Below are 21,310 nucleotides of genomic sequence, written 5' to 3' on the forward strand. Positions count from 1 at the left end.
TATGATTTATGAGAAATATAATTAAAACTATGACAAGCAAGTTGTTGATGTTGGGGGGTAATAAGTGTATAACGAGTTGTGAGTGCGAAAATAAAAATAGTAAAATGAATGGTTGTTGGTGGTAGTGGGTGGTGATGAAGGTGGTTATTTAGTGAGTGTAGTGGAAGATAAAAATATAAAATCTACAATGATTATTAATAAAATAAATGAATGATGGAATTATATAAAACAATTCAATTCAATTCAAATATTTAATTACAAATGTCAAAAAGGAAAGAGTGGTCCACTTTAATAACAAAAATATCATCAATATAAAATAAAACCAAAACCAAAATTATTATTTGAACATTATCATCATATCTAAATCGTCTTTTGAGGTGAAGAAAATAATTAAATTTAATTAAATTGTTATAATATTGAGAATTTGGATCTGTGATGGTTATAATTAAAAGAGTTTATACAAAAATAAAGTGAGTGAGAGTGTGTTTAAACGCCAAGGGATATTTTGAGTGAAATAGGGGGTAATATTGACTGGAGTTGTTGTTTTTTTTTTGCTATAATCGTGAAAAAATCAGAATCTCATCTTTTCACCACAAACCAAAAATTAATTTTTTGGAAGATGAGACCCAACAATTGGGTTTTTATGATAATTTTTATGGATTCTGGTCCGCGAATGAGCCAAATTTGCAACCTTTTTGATTATAGGGAATGTTGCATTTACTGATGTGGTGATTATGCTTTATTTTAATGTGAGGAGGAATGAATTGATTCCTGGTTTTTAGATTTATAACTTTTTATTATTATTATTATTATTATTGTTATTATTATTTAACTAACACAATATTAATTTTTGAAATTTAACAGAAATATAAAAGTAATACATAACATGTGTTAATTTTAATATTGAAAAAAAAAATGACCAACTATATCATGATTTATTGTTGTAGAATGTTTTCACATACTTATCAGGAAATGAATGAATAAAATAAATATAATAACTTTGGCTCTGTGCTCTACATAAAATTATACAAAATAATAGTTTTTATAATATAATAAACTCTACTAATGTGAAATAAACAACTTTTATGCTTTTCGAATAAAAGACATCAGTTGAGGGCAACTAAACACTGTTTTTTTTTGTTTTGCAGTTTTTTTTTTTTTTTTTTTTTTTTTTTTTTTCAGATTTATAATTTAATAAAATCATAAAAAAAATTTTGATAAATGTAAAAAAATTGTGTTTTTGCCATTCCACAAAAAACAAAACTATACCCATCTGATTGTGGCGACAACATATTTACAGATATTTTAAGTGTTGTTGTCGGGGCTTATCATACCTCTTCATATGATGAATGCCATTTTTTTTTAATTTATTCTTTTTTTAATAGAGTGAAGTTAGATTTATTCTATTTATAAATTTATTAGCGGCACCAGAATCGAAAGAATTAGATATTATGAATTGAAGAGAATCAGTCATGTTCCGAATGTAACTATCCTTAAAGCTGTGACCTCCTATCTTTATTATTATTTTTTAAATTTTCAAGATCATTAAAGATAATCTGAATTTTATTTGTGTTTCCTTTGGGTTATATATATTATATTATTATATTCTTTTAGAAAGTTCAGCAAAGTTATAATTGTTCTTAAAAAAAAAAAAATAGTGCCTAACTTGATTCTCAAAATGGATGACATAAGATTTATTTCATATGAAAAATACAAAAAAGGAAACAAAATTAATCTGGCTGAACTTTCAGCGAAATTTGAAGATCAATTCCTTTAGTTTTCACTAAAATTAGATATTTTCTTTAATTTATATAGTTTAAGAAATACCTATTCAGTTTTTTTAATTGTTTATCTTTGCATTCTGATAGATTTGATCTCATTTATTTTGAAACACTAAACATACAATTAGTATTCATATATAATAAATATACTAAACGATAGTTTTGAAAAGTAAGTAACACTTGATAAATATCATATAAACACATGAATGAATGAATGAATGAATGAATGAATGGGGTGTTTGTTTGTTTGTTTGTTCAAAAGTTCACACTACCACTACCACCACAAATCTACAAAGAACATCAAGCATATCATCAAGTAATAAAAGCATTAAAATATATATATATGAAGAATAAAATTTTGTTCTTTGCAATTTTATTTTATTGAACAATTAATTAATAATAGTTTTTCATTTTTATATTTATCTTTTAGATAGGTTCAAAATAAATATAAATATAGATATAGATATAGATGAATAAATTAATTGAAAAATCAATTAAAACATCTAGTTTATTAAAGAGATGTAATAGTAAATCAATTACCAATTCGAATTGTGTTGGTAACAAAGTCAATAACAACAATGATCAATCAATGTTATTGGCAAGAAGTTATTCAACATTCAACAATCTTAATAGTAATTTGAACAATATAAACAGTTTATTCAAGAATAACAATAGCTTGATAGGCAGCAATCTAATAACAAAGAGATACTATCAACCTGGTGGTGGTGGAGGAGGTGGAGGTGGTGGTCAGCAACCACCTCAACAACCATGGATATCACCTGATAACATTCCACCTGGAGACGCTCTAAAGAAATATACTAAGGATCTAACCGAGATTGCAAAGAACGGTAAACTCGACCCGGTCATCGGTAGAGACGAAGAGATTCGTAGAACGATTCAGGTGTTGTCACGTCGTACCAAGAACAATCCAGTGTTGATAGGTGAACCCGGTGTTGGAAAGACTGCTATCGTCGAAGGTCTGGCACAGAGAATCGTTAATGGTGACGTACCAGACTCTATCAAGAACAAACGTGTATTGTCGCTTGACTTGGCGTCGATTGTTGCCGGTGCCAAGTTCCGTGGTGACTTTGAAGAGCGTATGAAGTCGATTCTCAAGGATGTCGCTCACTACAAGGGAGAAGTAATCTTGTTCATCGATGAACTTCACACTCTGGTTGGTGCAGGTGCCGTCGAGGGTGGAATGGACGCGTCCAACATGTTGAAGCCGCAGTTGGCGCGTGGCGATCTTCACTGTGTCGGAGCGACCACCACCTCTGAATACCGTAAATACATCGAAAAGGATCCAGCATTGGCAAGAAGATTCCAGTCGGTACTCGTGTCAGAGCCATCCGTTGAGGATTCCATTTCGATTCTTCGTGGATTGAAAGAGCGTTATGAGGTGCATCATGGTGTTAGAATCACAGATGGTGCACTCGTTTCCGCTTGTGTCAACTCTCAGCGTTATATAACCGATCGTTTCCTACCGGACAAGGCAATCGATTTGATCGATGAAGCTGCCAGTCGTCTAAGACTACAACAAGAGTCAAAGCCAGAGAATATAGAGAATCTCAATCGTACGATTATCATCACCAAGATTGAGATTGAAGCACTCAAGAAGGAGAAGGATCAAATAAGTAAGGAGCGACTCGAGAAGCTGGAGAAGGATCTCAAGGAGAAGGAAGCAGAGTGCGCACGATTGACTGACATTTGGATGAAGGAGAAGATTGAACTCGAGAAGAGAAAGACCGCAGCAGAAAAGTTGGAGAATGCCAAGATCGAGTTGCAACAGGCTCAGAGAAAAGGTGACTTGGCACGTGCCGGTCAGTTGGCATACGGTATCATTCCGCAGCTCGAAAAGCAGATTCCAAAGGAAGGTGAAGAGTTGAATCTGTCGATGATAAGTGAAGCTGTCACCGCCAAGGACGTAGCACTGGTCATCTCCAAAGCAACCGGTATTCCTGTGCATAGCTTAATGATGGGTGAGAAAGAAAAGTTGCTAAAGATGGAGGATGCCATCGGTTCATCGGTAATCGGTCAACCTGAAGCAGTCGCCGCCGTATCGAATGCCGTCAGAATCAGTCGTGCCGGTTTGCATGCGCACAACCGACCACTTGGTTCCTTCTTGTTCCTCGGTCCAACCGGTGTCGGAAAGACTCAGCTTTGTCGATCGCTCGCCGAGTTCATGTTTGACAGTCCATCTGCGCTGATTCGTATCGACATGTCAGAGTACATGGAGAAGTTCTCTGTCTCCAGACTTATCGGAGCGCCACCAGGCTATGTTGGATACGAAGAGGGTGGTACTCTCACAGAGGCAGTGAGAAGACGTCCCTATTCGCTGGTTCTCTTTGACGAGTTTGAGAAAGCACATCGTGAAGTATCGAATCTCCTACTTCAGATGTTGGACGACGGTCAACTCACCGACAGCCAAGGAAGAAAGGTAGATTTCCGTAACACAATGGTTATTCTTACCAGTAATTTGGGTGCAGACCTGTTGGCCAACCTACCAGACGGAACTCCTAGTAACGCTGCACGTGACGACGTTATGTCAGTGGTTAGAAGCAGATTCCAACCAGAGTTTTTGAATCGTATCGACGATATCATTCTATTCAACCGTTTGTCGCGTAAGGATATGGATAGCATCGTAGAGATTCAACTTCAAGATCTCAGAAAACTACTCTCAGAACGACAGATCGCTATGGTCGTTCGTGAGGGTGCACTCAACTGGTTGGCCGACCAAGGTTACGATCCAGTGTATGGTGCACGTCCACTTAAGCGTGTAGTACAAAAGTATCTCTTGAACCCAATGGCCAAACAAATTTTGGAAGGACAAATACAAGAGCGTCAAACTGTAGTAGTCGATATCGATCCAAATGATAAATCTAAACTTAGTATTACATCGTCTCACTAAAATTAATGTGTTAGACAAATAAATAAATTAAAATCAATAAAAAAAAAAAAAGTTAAATTAATTATTTTTCAGATTTGTCAGACACTGATTTGGATCAATCAATCGGTTTTTTGTTTTTCTTTTAAGATTTTGATATATTTATTTCCTTATATATTTATATCTATAGTATGTTAAGTTTAATAAAATTACCAAAACAAAACTATTTTACAACAAATATTCATAATCAATATGTTTTAAGATCACTTTGTAGTACAAATGTAGTAGGTGGAAGTGCAAAGAGTGGTGGTAGTACTGTGGTTGTCGATGAGAACAAGAATATCGATTCAGAATTCAGCAAGATAAATGAAGAACTTTCAGTTCTGCCACGTGAAGCACTCAATACTGTCATGGGTAAAGGGAAGAAACCCAGAGTCAGACCACCTGCTATGGCCAAGCGTAAACTTAATGACTGGAGTCATATGCCAACGAATTCATTGTTGATTAAAAGCAGATTGAACTCTATCAATGACAAACAATGGAAAAAACTAGTCAGTCAAGAGGAGGCAAAGCAGCTACAGAGTTTCAATAACTCTGCATTCTCATTTGGTTTGTCGAATGTGGTTGTCGATCGCTCCAGTGAAGCAGACAGTGCATCTAGATTCACCATAAAAGAGAATCTACGCAAATCGCTAACACAACAGTGGAGAGAAGATACCCGTTCGTTTGTGAATCAGAGGATGCTCCAACAACATCGGTCACTGAGGAGATCACTCGATCGAAAGCATACTCAAATTCAGCATCTTCATTACATTGACAAGCTGAATTCAAAGACACCATTCCAGAACTTCTTTACCACTGACAAGGTCGATGAGATCGTTTTGAAGTCAGCAGACGACCAATCATCACATCTAATTGAATTTAGAGATAGAGTCTACTTGCATCTCTATAGTATTCAGCTGTATATTCATAACAATCTTTACAAGCGAACCTCTTCATTTATTAATGATAGCATAGGTCAATACTATCCACTCACCACACACCAGAAACATCATATTGAAACACTCACTGACAAACAAGACTATCTTGCCATTATAGAGTATGCTAATAATCAAGATTCAACAACTAGACGATCTTCACATCAAACATCGTTGATCTATCAGCATATGATTCGTTACTTGAAGTCACAGTCAAAGCTCTACCTATTCTTTTCGACATTGGAACGTGAATATGTTATGGAACGGTTGAAATCCAGTGACTATTCCAACTTTATTCATGCTTTTCTCGCACTAGGACAGACTACATCTGCTGACTTTATCGCGCAATTCATGATTGACAATAGTATTTCTATTCCATCCGATCTTTTTATTATCTATCTCGATTACTACTACTCAAAGAACATACCATTCCAGCAGTTTCTCGATAAACTCGAAGAGTTGTCGATCTTCACAGGTGAGAGAAACGAGACAATGAAGTCAAAAGAAGAATACGACAGGGCAACCATCGAAAATATCAAAAGCTTTGGTGGTGAAGGTGACGATGACGATATCATAGATAGTGAACTATCTAACAATAATATCAACACTGCTCGTACAGCTCGTGATCTCGAGTTTTACAAACAGCTGCTCTCCTATTGCTACCAACGTAGACTCGTCGACTTGGCAGAGCTCATCGAGACAAAGATGGAGAAGGAAAAGATCTATCCAGACCTCGAGATATTCAACTCGAAACTAAAGATGTCTGCACAACTCGGTCACATTCTCTCGAGCAACGTACTGGAGCAACACTCGCTCAGTCGTGTCAAACCCAACGGTCACACATTCCTCGCTCTCCTCTACAGTTCACTAGTCAAATTCGAAGAGCTAGCAGAGTCACGTCATCTTATGAAAAGCCTGCAGCGCAAGTGGAACTTTAAGAAGAATCAATTCATTGCCACGTGTCAGCTGTTTGGTTATTCCAAGCTCAACTACTCATTGGAGAAGAAAACCACCAAGATACTAATAGAGGAAATGAAGCAGTACAGAGATCAACGTCCAATGAATCATGCAATCCTAGCGTATTCACTTGCCTACTATTCACACCCTTCTCAGGCTATCATCAAAGTACTAGACGATCTCAACACCAATGAATTCACACCGGCCATACTTGATCTCATCGTCTATGGATATTCACTTAACAACAACAAACATAGAAAATCATTATTGAAAAACAAATCACAACAGAAAGATAATATCATCGATAATAATGGACAAGCATCAAATAACAATATAAATAGATTTAAAGAATTAAGAAAAATAATAGAATATATAAATAACAGATTCAACATTAAGCCAGACAACGATAGTTTGCAATATATTAAAGAGCAAATTAAGCATTCTACACTTCCCAAAAAGTCAAAAACATCTTTGATTAATAAATTTTAAATATTGATGATGCACGATCATTTTTAAAACGAAAACATGAAAAAGTATTTTTGAATTTATTTACAAAAATTAAATATAGATAGATAGATAGTACAAAGAGTAGATAGCTATTGAATGGAACATGATGATTTGTTCAATTGATTTAGATATTCGGGATCTGTGGAGAGGAGAGATTCCTTTTCAATGTTGGACAATCTTCTCCATTGAGCAATTTTGTCAGAGGAGCCACCTGTAGAGGCATAGATGTCGGCAATTCTATCTGCTGCCAAGTAGCAGATGTATCTGGCATCATTAGTGACACCTAGACAAGAAGATGCAAGAGACTTGGCTTGAGTGGCCATACTGAGTGCCTCTGTTGGATTTCTCTCAAATTTCGACTTGCTGAGCAATTCCTCTGCCATAAATAAATGCTTATAGATCGCAAGTTGTGCATGGAACATTTCAAGCATCGAGAAGCATACAGAAATATACACACTGGTACTATCGAATTTGGAGATTTGTTCAATACACTGGCTCATCTCTGAGATTGCTTGAATTAAACCAGGAGGACTCATTACACCTGGCTTGCGTTTCTCCATCTTGGGGAAGCGATGAATTGCTTTTCTAAAAAGTTGCCAGAACCTGTCCATACGAGAATCAGTTCCCCACGCTTGTAAAATACCCTCAAGCTTTGTACGATCACCTGCAAGCTTACCGTATATATCAACGAGCAAACTGTCATTGCACTGGTCCATAGCATTCTCGTGTGCTATTCCGAGCAAGTAGTGTATAATAACATCGATATTATTTGTACCAAAGACAGAAAGTAAGAGGTCAAAATCGGTGATACTATCATAGTTGTCAACTAAAAGACTAGAGAGTTCCATTGCCAACACTGCATAGTTTGGAGATTCTTTGGATACTTTGATCATCGCAGCAATCAAGAGAGTGCAACAAGCATCGATTCGAACTTTGAGATTCTTATAGGATCTACTAATTAGAATCGCATGATCTGGAAAATGCTCACTCTCTATGTTGTTGAGAGTAGCTTGCATTTGTGCATCTAATAGAGCTACTTGGCACGGAAGAACTTCTGGATCTTCACTGGTAGTGAGTGAATGACCCTCTTCAAACTTATCGATACTTGTCATAGTTGTGGCTGTATAGTCTCTTGTCGATCCCATTGAGAGTAAGATCAACACTCTTGCATACTCTGCAAGTCGGTTTAGATATGGATAACAAGCCAAGTACTTGGAGTAGTTGTTGTTGAAGTGGTCGAGGAATGGGAACATCTCTTTACCAACCTGGAAGTCATCATCATAGTAGTCATTTCCTTTCCAATCAAAGTATCTACCTCTTATTGTGATGATGAGTGCCTGACCGTTGAACTTGATGGTATTGGTCGACTTGTCAAAGTTGGCAACGTAATTTGGATTCAAAACAAAAGTTGGATGTGGAAGAATATTGGAAAACTTGTCATAACCTAGTCTTGTAACACCACCATGCATTGAAAGCAATCTGGTCCTTGCATCCAAGTGGTTTTCATAACCTTCAACCAAGCAAGTAGCTTTCATGCCAGTGAAGTAGTCGATACCAAAAACAAGAGCACCCAACAGCTTATCTGCATCCATCAACACATTGCAGAGTGGAGACTCTGGTTTTAGTCCATCGAGATATCGTTGGTAACAGCCAGTACCCATTTCCAAAGAGATGGTAACTCCCCCCAAAGTCGAGCTGATTGCCTTTCTTAGATCCTCGACCTCTCTCAGGGTCAAGTTAGTGAAATAGCTGCAACCATTGACAGTGATTTTAGTTCCGGATATCACAACTTTCTCTCTATGTGATACGTTAGGAATCAAACTAACACCACCAGGATTTGGGTTGTTCTCATATCGTTGATAGTTTTCACTAGTACTACCAGGCTTTGGAGCGCTCTCATATCTTTGATAATTAAGACTTCTGTTCTCTCGATAGGTTCTCATTTGTTCTTGTTGTTTGGCTTGTTGTTGCAGGTACCACTGTGGAGTTTTATTTAGTTTTCCTTGCTGGTCGTATCTATGTTGAAGTCGGTGCAAATCAATAACTTGCAATGAAGAAAACTTATAACTAAAGCCTTTGGCAGCTTCGAAACCTCTGTGATGAGCCATTTGATATCCAGGTGGATTTCTGATGTAATACTTATTCTTTCGATCCACATTATTAAGCTCTTGCTTGATCCAACCTTTCAAGTTGTTAGATAACTTGTCATCATTCATTAATTCGAGCAACTTGGCTCTCTTTCCTGTTCGGCCTTCTGAAGACATCTCTTTATTTATTTAAATATTTATCTATTATTTATTAATTTCAATAAAAAAAAATCACCTGTGAAGCTTTTTTCTTTTATACAAACAAAAGAAAATTAAAGATATAAGTTTAGAATTAAATCAAATTTAAAAATAAAAGTAAATAGTGAAAACTTATTTGTTCAATTTTTTGCCAAAAAATCCACCCAAAAACATGGAAAAAAAACAGTGAAATTTATTCCATTTTGATTGGTTTCATTGAACAAGAAAGTGGGCAATCAAGTTTGATTTACACAAGTTCCCACTTTTTTCACTGTGGTTATAGAGATCATTTAGTTAGTTAAATTTAAAGTTGGGAAAAAAGATAAACAATTTTTTAAAAAACAATTTCTCAGTAAAACTTTCAACAATACAAAATTCAAAAATGTATTTTTTGCTGGACACACCAGTATTAATAAAAACAAAAAAACACAACAATTTCAAAATGCATAAATATATTTGTATATTTATTTATATATTAACACTAAAGGGAAGGGAGGCATATAATTTTTGAAGTAGAGTGGGTTACTGCGCTATCACATCAATGAATGAAGTAAGATGAAAATATTTACATGTGTTTGTTTGTTAGTTTTTTTTTTTTATTTATTTGTTTTATACCTGGTGTATGTATTTTAATCCTTACTCATTGAAATGATTTTCATACATTGACAGTAGTACCCACTCACCTCTATTTAACAATGTAAGAGGTGAAGTGATAAAATGGAATTAGCAGATGTAGATCATTTTCATATGAAACCAAAATAATTAATCATATGATTTTAAAATCAATTTTTTAATTTATTGATTATAATGATCAAAAAATAATGATCAGTTTGGCTTTGGTTTGATTTGGTTTTGCTAACTGGATAATATAGATAATTAGAATTTAATACTATAGATGATTTAATAATAGTCATAATAATAATAAAAGTAATAATATAACATTTTTAATAACATTAATAAAAATAAAAACTAATATATTGGTACTTTATATCAATCGAAACAATATAATATATATTTAAATTCCTTAAAGATAATAATCATAATAATATTAGTAATAATCTGTAGTTGTAAAGTTGATATTAAAAACAAAGAAACCAAAAATAATAATGAAAAGATACCATTTTTCAATATTTTTATTTTGTATTGTTTTGGCTTTTGTAGATGGCAAACTGGTCAGTAGGGAATGTGATATGGCTTGTCCAGATGAATATATCTGTTCTCAACCTTTGAAATATCTTCCACCAAAGTGTGTCCCTATTAGTATGTTTTTATTTGAAATCAATGATCATTTGACAAAGATTCACCAAAACTCAAAATATGTAAATTTTTTTTTATTTTTTATTATTTTTTTTCAATTTAGGTTTAAATACAGTAACAGAAAGTGTAGTTGTTAATGGAATTGACATGAGTGGAAATAGATTAGGAAGTGTTCCAATAACACCTCCCCACCAATTCCCTGGCTCAGAGTTGAATCAAGATAAATATTCAACAACGGTGTGGACTTCAGAACTGCCAGAGGAATGGTCAGTCTCTGCTGACGGTAATCACATACAAATATAAAAACACTCTCCTTATTTTTCTTTAATAATTTAAGTATTAACTAAAGACCAAATTAATTTTACAACTTTTATTTTCATTGCATTGAAATGATTTAGTTGTTTTTACGCAATATTAATCTTCTTTGGAAGATCGGTCTTTTCACTTTGATTTTTACAAGGCATAGTGATTAAGAGTTGACCATTTTCCATTTTTGCTGAAATGTTCTCATGATCTATATTCTCGGGAATGCTCATAGACTTATAGAATGATGATTTGCTCCAAGTTCCTTCTTCTTTTGATTCCGATTCTTTGTTGCTTTCAATGACTAACTTTCCATTTTCAAAGTTGACTTTAATATCATCTTTGGTAAGACCGGGCATCTCTACCTTGAGCGAATATGCCTTATCATCCTTTTGCCAGAAGGTCTTTGGAGTTCTAAACTCCGATCCCCATGAACCCAATGCTTCTGGCATGCTCTGAGCCTTCTCTTTAATACCAGGGAACATGTCCTCGAATTCGTGGAACCATTTAGATAATCTATTATTAAAGAATGTATCTTTAAATGATTTCATTGCATCATCGAATTCGTGATGGTCATACTTTTTTGGTTCTTTCACTAATAATAAATATATCATTTTTATATATTAATTTTTTTTTAAAACTGTATTTAATTAAAATAATTAATTTAAATACATACATTCTTTCTTTTTATCTTTGACTATATCTTTTAAATTCTTTTGATCATTAGAAGTTCCATAATATCTAACTGTTGGAGCTATTAAATTTCTACCACTTCTTGAAATGGAAGATAATGGTCTTACTAATTGATTCATTGTTGTTTTCAAATTATAACTTTAATTAATTTATATCTTTATTAAAACAAACAATGATACCTTAAGGATTTTGGACCTTCTTTAAATCAAATAAACTGATCTAAATATACATAATTAGAATATTTTAAAATAAAAAATTAAAAAAAATTAAAAAAAAATTTCCTTTTTGAATTTATACAATAATGAAATTTAATTGATTTTCAATTAAAGATCCTTAAATTTAACTATTATGTCAATTTCTTAGTAATACTAATTAAAATAAAAAAAGAATCTATAATGTTATAATTATATTACCATATGAACAATTTTTTGTTTTTTATATTTCAGACTATAGTTTTTTTGTTTAATATTATAATGTTTAATTAGTATAATGAATATAAATTCATTTCTATTTTATTTTTGATGAGGATAATAATCAAATATATAATTGTTGGTGATTGTTGTTTGTTTTAACGACTTCTTGATCTAGATGATCTTCTACCTGAAATGATTCTTCTTGGTGGAGATCTTCCTCTGTCTCTTCTAGGTGAATATGCTCTGTATCTTCTTCCACCACCACCACCACCTTTCCTGAATCTATCTCTCTTAATAAATCTAACTGAAATTACATTTCCATCAATTTGTCCCTAAATAAATAATAGAACCAATTGTTTGTTAGCTGACCGAATATAATGCTTTTATTCATAAATATTATATAACTTACACTATCTAAATATCTTTTAGCTCTATTACGTTCGTCTCTATCTTCAAAGGATACAAATGCGATACCCAATGGTAAATTTCTTTCTTTATCCCATAAATATTCTACTTTCTAATAAAATTACAACAATTAGATTTATAATTTTTATTATTATTATTATTAATATACATACTTTAATTTTTCCGAAATAACCGAATATTTCAATGATATGATCTTTTGTTACGTTTGGTGTTAGACGGTCTACACGAAGTGGCGATAGACTTTGTGATCTTGATCTTGATCTCGATGATTTCGAAGTATTTTCATGATTGTTTTCTGTGGTGGTCGATGCTGCAGTTGCTGTCTTTGGTCGATCTCTTGAAGTTGATCTATCTCTATCTCTTCCTCGCTTTGGTGATAAGTCTCTGTCTCTATCTCTTCTAATGGGTGATCTTCTCATTGGCGATCGATCTCTATCGCCTCCACGTCTATATAGAGGTGATCTAGATCTATCTCTGTCTCTTCTTATTGGTGATCTATCTCTGTCTCTTCTCATTGGTGAACGTCTAAGAGGTGGTGATCTGTCTCTGTCTCTTCTGTAGGGAGGTGATCTCGATCTTGAGGAACCGCCTCTTCTCATTGGTGAACGCGAGCGATAAAGAGGTGAACGTGATCTATCTCTTCTGTAGGGAGGTGATCTCGATCTTGACGAACCGCCTCTTCTCATGATAGGCGAACGCGATCTAGATCTCGAGCTGGCACCGCGTCTGCTGTACAGCGGTGATCTCGATCTCGAGCGTGATCTCGATCTAAAGCGACCGCCTCCTCTTGGAGGTGATCTATATGATTGTCTATAGGCCATTGGTGATCTAGAGCGTGATCTAGAACGCGAACCACCTCCTCTTCTGTATGGAGGTGAGCGTGATCTTGATGGCTTTCTCATTGGTGACAATACTCTATCTCTATCTCTGCTTCTACTTCTACTTTTACTTTTACTTTTATTTTTACCATTGTTATTATTATTACTATTACTACTGTTGTTGTCCAGTCTATCTTTACTTCTGCTTCTACTTCTTGATCTATCTTTCATATTTACATCACCATTGATTTCATTGGTTGTTGTTGTTGTTGCTGTTTTCAAATCTTCACTTCCATTACCATTACTATTTGTATTACTTTCATCCATTCTTATAACTAATTTATATTATATAAATAAAAATATGCATATATATAAAAACAAACATGCATAAATTTTTGAAGTTGAAAAAATGATGATCATCATTTTGTTAAAATTTGACACTTTTTTTTTTGGAGGTAAAAAACAACACAATAAAAAGATGATCAGTTTAGTGTTTGGAAAAAATTTGAAGGAAAGAATTTATATACTTAATTTTATTGAATAGATATTTTTTATGATTTAAAACAAGTAAATTTATTTATTTTAATCCAATGTTCGATTTCTTCTTTGAGTATTTGTTAATTCAAATATGGAGGCTGATTTAAAAATACCAACCAATGGTAATAGACAATTAGTTCCTGTTCTTAGACCAAAATGTGTAAATGGATTTGCTACTCTCAATAATTCCGGACGCGTACTTGTTTCCGTATTGTCTCGTCCTGAATGTAATATTCATACCTAATTATTATTGTTCTGTTCAAAATAATTATACCAAAGTCAAAAAAACAAATAAAAATAGAAATATTTCTAACACTCTTAAATAATTCTATTTAAATGAGAATTGTGACCCAAGAAACCTAATTCAATCTTTTTATTTAAATTGAGTTTGAATGCAACAATATGAATAGAAATCTTAGATATAGTAAAATAAAAAACAAAAATAGTATTGATGATAATATATCAAAAACAAAAAGAATAAAGAATTTATGATCAATATTTATATTTTAATAAAAAATTCATAGAAATCGTATTGAATAAATTCTTTATTGTACTTTAAGATTTTGATATAAATATTAATTAAATTTATTTAATTGTTAATCGAATTTAATTCTATAGGTTCCAGCATGAGTGAGATGTTCGATTTCCTCTTTGAGTGGTTCAAGAATAGTTGGAAGATGTTTGGCAACAGCAGGTCTTTGATTCATTCTGTCGAGCCATGCCAATACATTCTTGTATTTCTGATAATTTGGAAGAAATCCTTCACGAATATAGACTGCCCATGAATAGACTGCCATATCGACAATCGAATATTGATTGGCTGCAATCCATTCTTTACCTTCCAATTGTTTATCGAGAACTGTGTAAAGACGATCGGTTTCCTTGAGGTATCTTTCTTCAGCAATTGGAACGGCTTCTGGTGCAAAACAAGAGAAATATGTATATTGACCATTCATTGGTCCCAATCCAGAGATTTGCCAAGCCAACCATTGGAGTACATCGGCATATGAGTGTGGATCTGTGTTGAGATCTGGAATGAATTTTCCATTTCCATGTTTCTGTGCCAAATAGATGAGAATTGCACCGGATTCAAAGATCTTCAATGGTGGATTGACAGTGTAGTCAATTATTGCTGGTACTTTTCCATTTGGGAACAGCTTGATAAATTCTTTTCTCTTATCACTGTGCTCATTGAAGATATCGATATCTTCATAGACATAATCGATTCCCAATTCATCGAACAGGAATTTGATCTTCCATGGATTGGTTGTTCCAGTACCATAGAATTTATATGGTTTTCCTTGGTTGAGATGAGTGTTATCGGTTGAATTTGATTGTTGTTGACTCATTTTTAATGTTGTCTTATTGTTTATTTGATTATATACAAATGTTTTGATAGTTTTAATTATTATTTGAGTTTATTATTAGATTGATGATTAACTTTGGTTTGAAGATATTAAAAATGAAAAATAAGTTGTATTTATAGTGTGTCATTTCTAAATTTAAATAAATTGGAATAACTTAAACTAAAATAGATAATAATTTGATTGTAAATGAGAGAATGTAAGAGAATCATTAATTGATAGAGAACATGCTTCACTGAAGCCCCTTCACGAACATATAACCCCCATTAATTTGTCTTTTTTTTAAGCAAAAAATGAAATTTTGATCTTTTTTTTTATTGGCAAAATTTTTGAAAGAATCAGAGAAGACTTGTCTTTCTCAGTGATTTGGACAGATATATCGATCTATTAATTTATCATAGAATTCCTTTAGTTTTCCTTGATGTCTCTCAACAAATCATTTTACAACAAATTAAAATTTATAAATATGAATATAGATTCTTTTTTTTTTCTCATTTATTCAAAACTTTTAATAATTTGTTATAAACAATAAATTTTTTTATTTTTATTCTTTTCCATTAAAGTTTTGAAGGTTGCTAACCACTCTGGACTTTTATGCATAACCTCCCTCAGGTACTTTGTATCAATGTAAATAAAATCTGATAAAAATTTGATTGTTTCATAACCATTGTTGTTTACGCATTCCACTATTGAAACTTGATCGACTTTTACATTAACTAAATAAGATGAATAGTGTTGATTGATTAATTTAAGAATGGGTAGATTGTTTTTCTTGGCAGAGTTTCTGAATATACTGTGGATAAAGTTGGTTTTGTTCAGTTGACTATCGGAGCTGTTCATGAATGCTTTTACGACATACCATCTTCCTTTCAGGCCAATGGTTTGAGAGTGAATGTATTTAGTGAGTTTACCATCGCTCAATACCAGGTTGATCAATGCAACTCTTCCATTGACACCGGCCAAATATATGAGTTCGTTTATACAAAAATTATCGGGACTGTGTTGCAGGAAGATACGGTAGGCATAGGTATCACCATACTCGCCAATCATCTCGATATTCTCTTTCGTCAGCTTCTCGGTTGGTCGTGTTTGAAGTAGATACTCCATCATATCGTACTGTCGGTTGAAAAGAGCAGTCTCTATTGGTAAACCATATTTATCAATCCAAGCGCTGTCGAAACTGCTACTACTGACTTTCGAGTTCATGAATTGTACAATCTCCATTAGTCCATTACCAACGGCGATATAAAATGTGAAACTTTTGAAAATGCTCTCCAACCTGTATGCTGTTGCACCATTTACAGACAACAATGGATATGTAATTTCTAACAAATACTGCACAATCGGGAGTTGTTTGTCATCGTCAGGCATAAAGGGCTCCCATCCTTTCAAAACTAATGGATAGTATTCGTTCATGTATTGCTCCATTTCTGTTGATTTAGTAGGTGGAAATTCGGATATATTACCATAATGAAACTCTAATTCGCTATCCAATTTGGGAATACCAACAGAAGAAGTATCGAAAGTAGTTAGATTAACTTCAACAGGTGAAGAGGAGATATTAAATATGTCTTGTGCTATTGCTTTCAAAATATCGAAAGGATGCTCGGTAGATACATTGAGAGGATGGTTATTGTAATTTTCTTGCAACTTATCAAATGCAATCTGAAAATCTAATTGGCGATCTAAATAGTTGTCCAACCAAAATGAATAAACTTCAAGATCCGGTATCTTTTCAATTCGATATGGAACAAGCTTATTAATGATATATGAGTCTTTAGATATCAAATTCCTGTCGTGAAACCTCTTTAAAACCTTTAGATCTAAAGGTGTGGTGGGGAAAAAATCATAATAACACCAATAAGTTTTACCGTCAAACACATCTTCCTTTTTATCAAGCAGGCTATTTATAACAAATGAATTATTCTTTGAGCCGAGTATTAAAAGAGAGCGTTCTTTGATTTCCTTATAGATTTTAGGTGTGATAGGTTGCTCCATAAACATTTCAAATAATGGTAGATGATAATCGATTGCAGCAATAAAGTCATTATAACTGTATTGGTAACTTTGCTCGACTAGATATTTGAAATTGTCAATTGTGATACCAGACTCGATTAAACGAACTGCACTTTCGAAAGGATGATCACTTCCTCCAATCAGTTGGTAGATCCATTGATATGCCTCGATGAATGCTGATCTCTCTGCTTTTGCATATGAGCAAAGCAAATCCCATGTTACTTTCTCAAGAGGATTCAAATACTCTTTCGATTTCGACCGCAGCAGTGTGATATACTTGTTCCTGATGAGCCAAGGCGCACTATCGATATCACTGGCTCTCCAATTGTTTGTAAAGAATGAGCTGTCCTTGGTAATTGACAATCTAGCGAGAGTGTAGATTTTGCCTGATTTCCTGATGCGCTTGAACTGAACAACTTCACTGCTCTCTATTATATTGTCGGCATTGATTATCTTCAAAGGCATCAAAGCTTTTGGGTAACACGACTTTACCATGATCAATATCTTTGCCAACAGATATTTATTAAACAAAACCAAACCAACAGAGTCACATGAAGATCTTCTCTCACCACTATCCAACTTTACTTCTTTTGATGATTCCCATTTGTTCTGAACAATTGTATCATAACTCCTCTTTGACATTCTTTTGATAATAAATAAATAAAATGAGCATTAAAAAAAAAACAATGTTTAAACCAAATTTTTCTCGTTTTATTAATTTTTCCCTCATTAGGTGAAAAAACTATTTGTTTCTCCAATTAAATTCCACTAAATTGGTAATTATTTATTTTTTACTTATAAATCAAAGAATGAATTCAAGGTAAAAGACAAATAAATAAAATAAAATAAAAAAAGATATGGTATGACATTTTGTTTAAAAAGAATTTTGTTTTTATAGAAATTCTCTGTTTGATTTTCTAAGTTGGGGGAGTTATTCTTTATACATATAATAGTAAATTAATTAATTTATGATATTTCAATTCTTTGGTGTACCTTTCTTTGGCTCCTCCAAAATATGAGTGGTAACTTTTTCTGTCTTTTTATCAGTTGGATGAGTGTTGCTGCTACTGCTACTGTTGGTAGCTGTAACTGTGTATGTGGTGGTGGTGGTTGCGGTTGGTTTGCTTGAGGTGTTGGTTGTTGTATGGTGATGATTGTGATGACTATCTGAAGAGGTAGTTGTGTTGGGTTTGCTGTTGCTGGCAGTCACTGTTGTTTTATCGTTGTGTTTCTCCTCGACCACCACCGAGGTGACTGTGGCTGTGGTTGCGGAAGCTGTGCTTGTATTGCTGTGGCTGGAAGCAGATGCCTCTGGATGATGTCTAGAGTCTGCTGCTGCTGGTGGTGGTTGGTGAGTGGTGCTGCTAGTGTCTTTCTTGTCTTCTTTTGACTTTTCTTGTTGATGTTGATGTTTTTCGGCTACTTTTTCGTCTTCTGCGGCCTCTGCGGCAGTTTCGCCAACGGATTCACCACCGTTCCACGATGCCATATATTTATCGAGTAGTTTGAAGAGTTCGGTGACTTCTTTCTTTAGTTCGTCAAGATGCTCTGCGGCCTTCTCCAGCTGCTTCTCTTTGCATAGTGACTCTATCTTTCCACTGACAAATCTGACAGCCTCTGCACCTATATAACTGCTGCTACCCTTGATATCGTGTGAATGTAAAATCGATTCCTTCTCGTCGAGAGTTGCCAACGACTTGTCGAGCTGGGGCAAATGCTCTTCCACTGAAACTTTATAGGAATTTATCAACTCTGCCTCGAACTCGTGGTCTCCCTCCGAGTAGTCGGCCAGAACTCTCTGTTGAAATCGCTCTGTTGGTGTTGGTCCTGTATAGTCTGTATTCATTATTTAAATATTATAATAAAAAATTATATACAATATAATATATAAATATATATATAGATTTTATTATTTTTTGATATAGTAGCTATTTATCTTTGTGTATTATTTTGTTTTTGTTTTTGTTTTGCTTTGCTTTGCTTTGTGTTTGCAATTTTTGTTAAAAACAAATTAAATTTGATCCTGTCTTTAATTAAGAATTAATGAACACACTACTTTACAAAAGCACACTATAGTATTTAAATTAAGTTTTTCTATACTAAAAAAAAAATTATGCTTGAAAATAAAATAGAATAATTTTAGTTAATAAATGAACATTCACATAGATTATTTTTATTTTTGAAAAAAAAAAAAAAAAAAAATATCGATTAAATTGGAATTCAAGAAAAATATGAAAGGACAAGATAATGGAATGGATTAAAATAATTTAAGATTTGGGTCTTTAATTTTTAATTAATTTTATAAAAATTATTATGAAAATAATTTAAGATCTTAAATTTTTTATAAAAATTATTATAAAAGCAGACAGACATACATAAAGTTAGTCAGCGGCAATCATACTTTAAATAAATACAATAAATTGTTGAATTGTTGTTATGTTTGTTTGTTATTATTGTGTTGTTTTTGATGATGCTAAATTTTTATTTGCGACCAATATACGAAAAGTAAATTTAAATTTTGTTGGAAATGGATATGATTGGATTTTGAACAAAAATAATGAAAGTTACTTTTAAAAAATAAATAAAATGATGTTATAAAATAAATGTTACTGTTGTTTGTGATATATTACACATTACTACTATTATCTCTAAGAGTTGATATAATTGAAATAAGAATAAAATGTATGGTAACTATATAATTTTAATATTTATATTAATTTTAAATTTTTTATTGTTTTGTTGTTGAATCAATCATATTGATTTTATTTTTGATTGATTTTGATTTGATTTTGTAATCAGTGCAATTACATAAAAAAAATAAAATAAAAAAAATCATAATCAGCAATGTTTGCAAAAATTAATCAACAACAAATGATAAATTTATTAAAATAGAACTAAATTGTTTACTCATTTTCTTTATTCGCCAAATTTGACAACACTACTATAAGTACTTACTGTTCTGGTTGTTGAATTTCTACTACTACTTTTACTACACTGCTTTTACAACTCTTGTTAATATTTAAAATAGTATTTCATAAACAACATAAAGATACAACAGTATTTATGAATAATAATAGTAGTACTACTAATGATTAAGTTGAAATGTTTTGTTGTGGTGTTCTTTATAAATAGAAATGTTTATATAAGAGTAAATAAATATAAATTTATATTGATATATATACAATTAAATTCGGTAGGTTAATTTATTTTTATTTTATTATTTTTTGTTTGTTTTTGATTTTTGTTATTTAATGATGAATTAATTCATCCAGTGTTTCATGTGTGAATGGGGGATAGGGTGAGTGGGTGATGATGAGATGAGCTTGAGTTTAGTGGGCTTAGTTATTAAGTCAGTGGACAACTGTTATAATAGAATTTGAACAATATATCAACAACAACAGAACAACAAATTAATTAAGGTGGTGTCATCAGTAGTAACAACAATACCTTTAGAATCCTAGGAGATATTGTAATTGGCTCCAATTTTCTGATATTGAATCGTGAAAAATGAACATAATACTGACTGATTGATATAAAGATGGAACAGATGGAATGCAAGACAAGTCAGAAACAAACTATTACCTAATAAAAAAAAAACTATATATCTTTTATTTGATTTATGATGTTATTGACTGTCTCTGCTTTACGATGACAGTCAACACTTTATTGGACAAAAATATATAATCGATGTTTATTAATGCTACTGTCAGTTCAGAGGATGATTTGGTGGAGATCATGTGCTGCCACTCTTATTTTTAAATTGAAACACAAATGCAAAACAAGGATATTTTTGGAAAGGGTGCAAGTTTGGTCATTCGAATTGTGACACTGACAAAAGTTGAATAGATTGTGACCATAGAATAACAGCACATCAATATTTTCAAATAAAAATATAAAAAAAAGGGTACGTGAGCACACCATCCGAAATACCACACATATAACATATTTGGTTTTAAAAAAAAAAAACAAAATTAATTAAATTAAGTCTGAAATAATAATGTCGATGAAGTTGCAAAAAAAAAAAAAAGAAAATAACAACACTCACTTATAAAATTAATCTTTTTAAAAAAGAAGAATTGAATATAATTGAAA

The 21,310-nt window shown here is 32.7% G+C and overlaps 12 protein-coding genes across 12 annotated transcripts; 5 read left to right on the forward strand and 7 right to left on the reverse strand.

Moving 5' to 3' along the window:
* Positions 1-604: 604 nt before the first annotated feature.
* On the reverse strand, positions 605-1,880 carry PPL_09699 (uncharacterized protein; the record flags this gene model as incomplete). Its single annotated transcript, XM_020580492.1, has 3 exons — positions 605-737; positions 963-1,013; positions 1,828-1,880. 3 exons carry the CDS (start codon positions 1,878-1,880, stop codon positions 605-607), a joined length of 237 nt encoding a protein of 78 aa, XP_020429079.1.
* A 127-nt stretch (positions 1,881-2,007) lies between these two features.
* PPL_09700 (ATP-dependent Clp protease ATP-binding subunit) lies at positions 2,008-5,482 on the forward strand (the record flags this gene model as incomplete). Its single annotated transcript, XM_020580493.1, has 5 exons — positions 2,008-2,097; positions 2,299-4,669; positions 4,762-4,801; positions 4,856-5,274; positions 5,403-5,482. 5 exons carry the CDS (start codon positions 2,008-2,010, stop codon positions 5,480-5,482), a joined length of 3,000 nt encoding a protein of 999 aa, XP_020429080.1.
* Positions 5,483-6,134: 652 nt separating this feature from the next.
* On the forward strand, positions 6,135-7,088 carry PPL_09701 (uncharacterized protein; the record flags this gene model as incomplete). Its single annotated transcript, XM_020580494.1, has 2 exons — positions 6,135-6,564; positions 6,670-7,088. The coding sequence occupies 2 exons, from the start codon at positions 6,135-6,137 to the stop codon at positions 7,086-7,088; spliced, it is 849 nt and encodes a 282-aa protein (XP_020429081.1).
* Positions 7,089-7,195: 107 nt separating this feature from the next.
* Positions 7,196-9,214, reverse strand: PPL_09702 (uncharacterized protein; the record flags this gene model as incomplete). Its single annotated transcript, XM_020580495.1, has 1 exon — positions 7,196-9,214. The coding sequence occupies one exon, from the start codon at positions 9,212-9,214 to the stop codon at positions 7,196-7,198; it is 2,019 nt and encodes a 672-aa protein (XP_020429082.1).
* Positions 9,215-10,497: 1,283 nt separating this feature from the next.
* On the forward strand, positions 10,498-10,951 carry PPL_09703 (uncharacterized protein; the record flags this gene model as incomplete). Its single annotated transcript, XM_020580496.1, has 2 exons — positions 10,498-10,651; positions 10,752-10,951. The coding sequence occupies 2 exons, from the start codon at positions 10,498-10,500 to the stop codon at positions 10,949-10,951; spliced, it is 354 nt and encodes a 117-aa protein (XP_020429083.1).
* A 101-nt stretch (positions 10,952-11,052) lies between these two features.
* On the reverse strand, positions 11,053-11,763 carry PPL_09704 (Hsp20/alpha crystallin family protein; the record flags this gene model as incomplete). Its single annotated transcript, XM_020580497.1, has 2 exons — positions 11,053-11,546; positions 11,628-11,763. The coding sequence occupies 2 exons, from the start codon at positions 11,761-11,763 to the stop codon at positions 11,053-11,055; spliced, it is 630 nt and encodes a 209-aa protein (XP_020429084.1).
* Positions 11,764-12,212: 449 nt separating this feature from the next.
* On the reverse strand, positions 12,213-13,628 carry PPL_09705 (RNA-binding protein with serine-rich domain 1; the record flags this gene model as incomplete). The annotated part of the gene is made up of 3 exons (XM_020580498.1): positions 12,213-12,389; positions 12,467-12,574; positions 12,636-13,628. The coding sequence occupies 3 exons, from the start codon at positions 13,626-13,628 to the stop codon at positions 12,213-12,215; spliced, it is 1,278 nt and encodes a 425-aa protein (XP_020429085.1).
* A 301-nt stretch (positions 13,629-13,929) lies between these two features.
* Positions 13,930-14,082, forward strand: PPL_09706 (uncharacterized protein; the record flags this gene model as incomplete). The annotated part of the gene is made up of 1 exon (XM_020580499.1): positions 13,930-14,082. The coding sequence occupies one exon, from the start codon at positions 13,930-13,932 to the stop codon at positions 14,080-14,082; it is 153 nt and encodes a 50-aa protein (XP_020429086.1).
* Positions 14,083-14,434: 352 nt separating this feature from the next.
* PPL_09707 (glutathione S-transferase family protein) lies at positions 14,435-15,187 on the reverse strand (the record flags this gene model as incomplete). Its single annotated transcript, XM_020580500.1, has 1 exon — positions 14,435-15,187. One exon carries the CDS (start codon positions 15,185-15,187, stop codon positions 14,435-14,437), a length of 753 nt encoding a protein of 250 aa, XP_020429087.1.
* Positions 15,188-15,721: 534 nt separating this feature from the next.
* PPL_09708 (uncharacterized protein) lies at positions 15,722-17,860 on the reverse strand (the record flags this gene model as incomplete). The annotated part of the gene is made up of 3 exons (XM_020580501.1): positions 15,722-17,439; positions 17,496-17,646; positions 17,804-17,860. 3 exons carry the CDS (start codon positions 17,858-17,860, stop codon positions 15,722-15,724), a joined length of 1,926 nt encoding a protein of 641 aa, XP_020429088.1.
* A 334-nt stretch (positions 17,861-18,194) lies between these two features.
* Positions 18,195-19,064, reverse strand: rdeA (Hpt domain-containing protein; the record flags this gene model as incomplete). Its single annotated transcript, XM_020580502.1, has 1 exon — positions 18,195-19,064. One exon carries the CDS (start codon positions 19,062-19,064, stop codon positions 18,195-18,197), a length of 870 nt encoding a protein of 289 aa, XP_020429089.1.
* Positions 19,065-19,898: 834 nt separating this feature from the next.
* Positions 19,899-20,314, forward strand: PPL_09710 (uncharacterized protein; the record flags this gene model as incomplete). Its single annotated transcript, XM_077398168.1, has 2 exons — positions 19,899-19,905; positions 20,247-20,314. The coding sequence occupies 2 exons, from the start codon at positions 19,899-19,901 to the stop codon at positions 20,312-20,314; spliced, it is 75 nt and encodes a 24-aa protein (XP_077254260.1).
* Between the last annotated feature and the right edge of the window lie 996 nt (positions 20,315-21,310).

The sequence above is a fragment of the Heterostelium album genome (genome assembly GCF_000004825.1).
Source record: "Heterostelium album PN500 unplaced genomic scaffold PPL_scaffold11, whole genome shotgun sequence".
Lineage (NCBI taxonomy): Eukaryota > Evosea > Eumycetozoa > Acytosteliales > Acytosteliaceae > Heterostelium > Heterostelium album.